The sequence below is a fragment of the Pipra filicauda genome, unplaced genomic scaffold, assembly GCF_003945595.2.
Source record: "Pipra filicauda isolate LSUMZ 115617 unplaced genomic scaffold, ASM394559v2 scaffold26_size5592650_pilon, whole genome shotgun sequence".
NCBI classification, from domain to species: Eukaryota; Metazoa; Chordata; class Aves; order Passeriformes; family Pipridae; genus Pipra; species Pipra filicauda.
This window is the reverse complement of record NW_024104387.1, coordinates 796776-804080: the sequence shown is the minus strand read 5'-3', so window position 1 is coordinate 804080 and position 7305 is coordinate 796776. Positions and strand designations below refer to the sequence as shown.

General features: G+C 44.7%; 1 protein-coding gene across 1 annotated transcript; it reads left to right on the top strand.

The window, feature by feature from the left end:
* Window positions 1-292: 292 nt before the first annotated feature.
* Window positions 293-7061, top strand: LOC113996285 (L-lactate dehydrogenase A chain). Its single transcript, XM_027737222.2, has 8 exons — window positions 293-430; window positions 1838-1972; window positions 2730-2847; window positions 3523-3696; window positions 4423-4596; window positions 5375-5492; window positions 5924-6047; window positions 6232-7061. The coding sequence occupies exons 2-8, from the start codon at window positions 1847-1849 to the stop codon at window positions 6394-6396; spliced, it is 999 nt and encodes a 332-aa protein (XP_027593023.1). The 5' UTR covers window positions 293-430; window positions 1838-1846; the 3' UTR covers window positions 6397-7061.
* Window positions 7062-7305: the final 244 nt, after the last annotated feature.

Below are 7305 nucleotides of genomic sequence, written 5' to 3'. Positions count from 1 at the left end.
CGGAAGGGGCGCACAGGGCTGGCTGGCGCTGCCGGGGTGGAAAACGAGGGCAGGAACGCTTAAAATTCCCCTCAGCTCTCCAGAGCCGGAGAGTTTGCTCTCATTCATCCCGGCTAATAATGGGAAGAGGGGAATCTTCCCCGACGACAGCCTTGAGACGAGCCTTGAGGGGCTGCGCGGCTGAGCCGCTCAGTGCCCGCCCCAGCTCCTCACGGCGCCGGCCGCTCGCCTCGCTTCACCCTTTCGGCAACTTCCCCGCTCCTTCCCTCTCCTCCTTCCCCCTCCCCTCTCTCCACCCCGACGTGTCTGCGGGCACGTCCCCACCATCGCAGCCCGCCCGCCTCACGTCAGCCGCTCGGCCCCTATTTAAGGCGGCGGCCGCCTCCCCCCCCGCCTTGTCGCCACCGCCGCGCTTGTGTGAGGACGCTCGGTAGGTGCGATCGCCGTGGCGGGTTGGGACGGGTGTGGGAAGGCGGAATGCAGGAAGAGGGGATGCGGGCGGTGTTGTCTCCTCGTCCCGGCCGAGGTGGTATCGGGCACAGCCTTGGATTTGAGCCAATCCGGCGTGATTTCCACTCACGACCCCCCCATGCTCTCCCCTCCCTCCATCCCCTTGAACATCCGTGGATTAACTTGCTTCCCTTAATCGGTGCGCGTGGCCCCAGGGAGCGAGATGGAAAAGGGACGTCAGGATGGGCTCAAAGCTGCGTTTGAAATACAGCGTTAATATACCACCTATTACTCCCCTGACCTGCTTCTTTCAGGGGAACGGCACTTTAAAAGCGAACATTTTTGAGCATTAAGTGTAACAGAAATGCTTGAGTGGATGCCTTTCATCAGCCCTGCACATTAAAGTGCTTATAGTGCAACGGGAGGACTTGGCACATGGAGAGTGTGCACTACAGTGGCCACGCTTCAGGAGGCTTCTGCAAATGAATACTGACGTAGCTCGGTTGATTTTAACTAAATATGGGCACTGCTGGCTTCCTGTCCCTTCCCCCAGCCTCAAAACGCACAGTCCTTCCCGGCTCTGCTTGGCTTTTCCCGCTCTGAACGAGTTGCCGCCTGTTCAGTACTAACTTGAGAGTCGCGTTGTGTCCGTACTCGCACCCGTCTGTGAGTCTGCTCCTGCCCTGGGCTCTTCAGGCTGCTCCCAGTGCAGCTCCCAGAGCAGCACCATTTCCTATGAAAGCGTGGTGCCGCTCTGCAGGGAGCCGGCCGTCGTCACTGTGCCATTTCGGCACACCCGTGACTCTCAGAACCCGTATAACCAGGCTGCTGTGATTGCGTGGGGGAGAGATGGTAACACCAGACTCCAGCCATCTTAATTCAAAACCGTGCAGTTTCACTTTAAAGCAAATTCAAAAAGTTGAATTCAAGGATCACGCTGTGCTGAAGAAAGGCTTGCCTAAGTGTTGCACAACTTCAGTTCTGGAAAGGCTTCAGGGCACCGAATACCAGTTTTTCAGGGCAGTAGAACAGAGTGCCAGACCATGCTGTTCTTAGAAGTACTAAAATGGCTTCCTCTACTTCAGTGTAATATGGATGGCCATTTAGAACATTCTACTGCTGCTGCTGGAGTGCCACCAGCTATACAATCAGCGGGTCTCAGGCTGTATTTGAGGGAAAGCTATAGTGAGCTTAAACAGAGGATTGCCATCAATAATTAATTTTTGCAATAATTTTGTGGTGAACAGGCAGTATTGCTGGATGTTTTAGGCATGTGTTTTATATCCATTTTCTTACCATCCTGGAATAAAGTCTGTCTTGATAAAAATATTCTGGTGTCAGTAAGAGCTCCAAAGCTTGGAGAAATAATCTGTTGCTTTCCTTTCAGCAGTGCACCATGTCTCTCAAGGATCAGCTCATCCACAGTCTCCACAAAGAGGAGCACAGTCATGCCCAAAATAAGATTAGTGTGGTTGGTGTGGGTGCAGTTGGAATGGCCTGTGCTATCAGCATCCTGATGAAGGTAAGTGTCCAAGCTTGGATGAAGCAGCAGAAGAACCTGAGACCTAAAAGGGGGGCCAAAAAATAATCTCCCTTATTAGACTAAGCACACAAGATGAATTTCTGGTTATACATTCCTTTGTTTGGGCCCAAAGTGAAGCAGCAGTTTTCAGGCTATTGACACAGAACAAATAGCTGCAGTTTGCCACAGTACCAGACAGAATGTAGTTTATGTATAATTTTAAGAGCTGCATATACCTTTGAGGGACTTCCAGACTCCCTTCCAAGTAGGAGTTCTCTAACACTCCAAAATACAAAAAGATTAAGAACCGAGGAGTCATTTTGTCTTAAGCAGAGTGGACAATGGAATAATTCTCTGTAGTGTGGTCTGGAAAAATTGGTCCTTGACACTCTGAATGATTTGTACTCTGTTGTCCATTATCATATTGAAAATGCTGTGGTTAATACCAGGCTTGCTTTTCTTAACTGTCAAATGGGTGGCTTATGAACCGCTATTAAATTATTCTTCATTACTGTCCTGCTAAATTGTACAACTATTTCACACAGAATGTGGTTATGAAAAGTATGAAACGAACTCAAAAAAATGGATATCCCAGGAGACTAATTTAAGGACTCTGGGAAAGAGTAAAGTGTTACAGATAAGCAAAACTGCTGAAGCAGATCATGGCTTTTAAAATAATTGTAACTTCACAGTTTACAAACTGGGGGTTTTGCTCAAAGAGGCAGTAAACTTACCACTAAACTTTGGTCTCTTGCAGGACTTGGCTGATGAACTTGCCCTTGTTGACGTTGTGGAGGACAAACTCAGAGGAGAGATGCTGGATCTCCAGCATGGCAGCCTCTTCCTTAAAACACCGAAGATTGTCTCTGGCAAAGGCAAGTAGTTTGCTCTAATGTGCTCATTATCTCCAAATGGAGAGAGTCACTTCAGGTCTCTCACTGGTCATCCAAGCCTGTTACCCTAACTGTTAGGAGGAAAGCTCACGGAAATAGTACTCAGCTGACATTGTTTCACGTACCTTGTTACAGCCAGTCCAGAGTTCATTACTCGGTACAGCAAGGTGAAAGTACATCTGCACCTTTGAGAACTTTATTTCATAGCCAGTTAACCCCCTGAATACATTACTCCTTACTTCATGGCTAAAAATGTCTGACGGATTTAGGTTTAGCGGCAGCCTTGAGTAGGGCAAAGGCTTAACGAGCTTTAGTTACTGTGTAACGTATTAGTTACTGGGCGGCTACAGTGCCCACAGGTGGCAGGTTATGAGGGCAGAACATTCTTCCTCTTCTACGCAGCACTTGAACTGAATGCTATCCCTGTTCCCATCTGTGCCTGAGAAGCATGGACTATCACTGCCCACATCTGCACGCTAAGTTGTTGACGTGCCTCGAGGTTGCTGCTTGCAGCAAAGTCTAGGGTAACAATTATTGGGAGAATTACTGCACCTTCAAACTTCAGAATTTTAGATCTCAATATGAAAAAGAACTGAGAACTCATGTTCTGAACCATGTGTAGAAAGAGGTTGTGTTTGACACCACTTTTGTCTGCAGATTACAGCGTGACTGCACACTCCAAGCTGGTCATTGTCACTGCTGGTGCCCGTCAGCAGGAAGGAGAGAGCCGCCTTAACTTGGTCCAGCGCAACGTCAACATCTTCAAATTCATCATTCCCAACGTTGTTAAATACAGTCCTGACTGCAAGCTGCTTATTGTCTCAAACCCAGGTTTGTCTTGTGTTGCCTTAAGAGGATTTGGCTTAGAGAATAGTGTTTCTTCAGTAATGTGGCATTAGTGTACTAACATGACCAGCACAGGCTTTTAGAAAGTACTTATACTGGGGAAGAAAAGGCTCAAGGGAGACCTTGGAGGTAGTGATAGGGCAAGGGGTAATGGCTTAAACTGAAAGAGGTAGATTTAGATTAGATATAAGGAAGAAATTCTTTATTGTGAAGGTGGTGAGACATGGGAACAGGTGGCCCAGACAAGTTGTGGATGCCCCATCCCTGGAAGTGTTCAAGGCCAGGCTGGATGGGGCTTTGAGCAACGTGGTCTAGTGGAAGGTGTCCCTACCCATGGCAGTGGGTTGGAATGAGATGGTCTTAAAGGTCCCTTCCAACACAAACTGTTCTGTCATATCCACATAGCAAAAAGTGTCATCTTCCTTCCATGCTCAGCAGTCTGTTCTTATAAAAAGACATTTCCTCTAACCTGGGTTTTCAGTCCAAGTGATCCTTAGCACACGACACAGTAAGGGACATTGGTAATTGCATGCAGAGCTGAGAGGCTGTTTAATAAAAATGGTTATATTGGCCCACTGCAGAGCCTGGCCACTGGCATGGCTTTATGCTCTGCTTCATGCAACTAACATGCAGATAAAACACTTACAGATGAGCGGAAGGTACCATCCTAGTTATCAAACTGCTCATGAGTGGCACTTGCTCTGTTTACAGTGGATGTTTTGACCTATGTGGCCTGGAAGATCAGTGGCTTTCCTAAACATCGTGTTATTGGTAGTGGCTGCAATCTGGACTCCGCCCGTTTCCGCCACCTCATGGGAGAAAGGCTGGGCATCCATCCTCTAAGCTGCCATGGATGGATTGTTGGAGAGCATGGAGATTCCAGTGGTAAGGGTGAAATCTGACTGGTTGTTACACGAAACTTTCTGATACTTTGTTTGCAAGAAACACCTCGAAAAGCTACAGCAAAACTGCTCAAAAACCTTTGCACTGCAGCACCTTAAAAATGCAACTCTTGGTTTAAGTCTTTTGCTGCACAGAGTAGTAACCCTAGATGATCTATATTTGACCTGTGTGACTGCTTGGAAAGGTCATTACTGTAATCTGAGGTGGCTAAACATTTCTAGGCTAAGTTGTTCCCGTAACTCCTCAAAAAACCCAAACTGAAGCAGCAAGAGGATAAAGTTCTCTGCAAGGGACTCTCCTACTGGTAGTCACTCAGTTGCCTTTACTGGCATCTGTTAGTCACTATATATAGGAACTGAAATGCAGAGGCAAGTCTGGAGGACAGGAGAAAGAGCAACTTTCTCCTTGCTTAACCTGTAGTTTTCCAAGCAGCACCAAAGCAGTACTGTCTGCTTCCTGGCACTTGGGAGGAAGCATTTGGAATCAATTCTTACTTTGAGAAGGCTTTGCAAAATACAATTACTGTCATTTTTAGTTCATGTTGCCCAGGTGCTTTAATGCTGTGGCATCATATGTTTATATGCTCCTAGGTTCTCAGCCTGCAATTTAGATTGGCCTTGTAGGTCACACTATATTTAAAGTCATATCTAAATCAGAGTGATATGTTGCAGATGAATCCAGCTAGATCTTATGTTAACTGTTAGTTTGAGGACAAAACTAAATATTCTTGTGAGATAATTAATCTATGTGCAACTCTCAGTACCTGTTTGGAGTGGAGTGAATGTTGCTGGTGTCTCCCTGAAGACTCTTCATCCAGACTTGGGAACTGATGCAGACAAGGAACACTGGAAGGAGGTCCATAAGCAGGTCGTGGACAGGTAAATACTGCTTTGACTTTTTTTACTGCAACATGAGAACAAACCATAAAGAGCTAAAACATCTCTAAAGTGCTGTACCCAGATGTGGTTTCATACATACCAGAGTAGGCCAAAACAAATGTCAGGATAAAAACATAATAGAACATAAAAGTATTTTAAGCATTAACATAGATCTAGCAGAGTTAAGTTTTCATGATTAGTAAACTTTAAATTAGGGAAGTCCTTTGGCTTCCAGTATAACTGGGGGGGAGTAGTGTAAAATGCAAACAGAACTACTCACTGCTGAGTTTATTTCAGTCCTGCCAACAAATCAGTGAAGCAGCTTCTGATGACTCCAAGTTGCTTAAGACCCCTCCAAAAGCCCTTCTTACAAGCTTTAAGCACTTCAGTTGACAGTACTTGTTTTTTAATGAGTGTCTGTGTCTCTGCAGTGCCTACGAGGTGATTAAACTGAAGGGGTACACATCATGGGCTATTGGCCTTTCTGTGGGAGATCTAGCTGAAACTATTATGAAGAATTTGAGAAGAGTGCACCCGATCTCTACAATTGTTAAGGTGAGAAGCCCCTTTTTGCTAACTTCTGTCTTACTGAGAACTAAAATCTTGGGAATTCTGAAGAACACTGATCACTTTCTAGTTTAATTTCAGCTAAATTTAGTTAAGTTTTCCTCATAAGATATTCTGTGAAATATGCAGACACGCACAAATTCTAGCCTAATAATCCTTACCTACTTTTCAGGGCTTACATGGAATAAAAGAGGATGTCTTCCTAAGTGTTCCTTGCGTACTGGGCAATAATGGCATCACTGATGTAGTAAAGATGATCCTAAAACCTGAGGAAGAAGACAAATTAAGGAAGAGTGCAGATACACTCTGGGCAATCCAGAAGGAACTACAGTTTTAATTCTGCCCAAGCAGTTCTTTGGCTCTTTGCAGTTTAACGGGTTTAGTGGTTTGTCTTACGTTGCACTTTTCAAGTAAGTCAAATCTTTCAATGTATGTATCTCGACTAGAACACACAAAAAGCTCAGATCTGAACAAATGAGTTTCCTGAAGATACTAGTAGGAAACTATTCTACGGTTTTCCCTGCTCACAGATACCCATGTTCTTAGCCAGAGCTAGATAACCTAGTCAGTCTTGTTCAGTGAAGTGGTACAACAGAAATCCAGCATTCAAAGCAGCACTGCCTAAAAAACCCTTTGCCTTTTCCTCATCTTGTTTCATGTTGGCTCAGAAGAATAACTAACTAATTGCTACACAGTGTGAAACCAAAGACTATTTTCTTGCAGTTAAGGGATTGTCAAGCCAATTGACCAACCTTCTCTGCCAGCTGAATAGCTTAAATATTTCACTGTTGGTAGGTCCAAGTGTATTTTCCTAACACTGCTTTGGAATTTTTGTGGATACTTTTTTTTAGAGAACCTTATTTTTGTGTACTATATCAGTCTAGTTGTAAGTTCTGTCTCCTGAGCATGTTTAAAAAAAATGTTATGGTTTCTATGTGCAACAAGACAGTAACTGTCCAACTGTAGTACCAGCTCCAACACAAAATAAACCACAAACTGTTATTTCTGTCTCCTTGTTTTTCTTTCTAGGGCTTGGTCTCCAAAACAACTCTGCTTGCACTCATCTAAGTCAAACTATTATTTCTCAAGTCACACTAACAAAAACAGCACCTGTGTAATAATATGGGCAGCTAGTCTGTTGTAGGCTCCAGATATTTATGTAGTGAACTTTCTTACAGTCTCAAGATAGGAATGAAAAAACAGTAATAGAAGTATTTAAATACTCAGAACTTCAGATGGAAATCAA

Bases quoted from the DNA above. Each gene is read 5' to 3' on its own strand.
- LOC113996285 (XM_027737222.2), top strand. From the start codon at position 1,847: ATGTCTCTCAAGGATCAGCTCATCCACAGTCTCCACAAAGAGGAGCAC. The intron at 2,848-3,522 runs GCAAGTAGTTTG...TTTTGTCTGCAG, and splicing joins GAAGATTGTCTCTGGCAAAG to ATTACAGCGTGACTGCACAC. The intron at 5,493-5,923 runs GTAAATACTGCT...GTGTCTCTGCAG, and splicing joins CATAAGCAGGTCGTGGACAG to TGCCTACGAGGTGATTAAAC.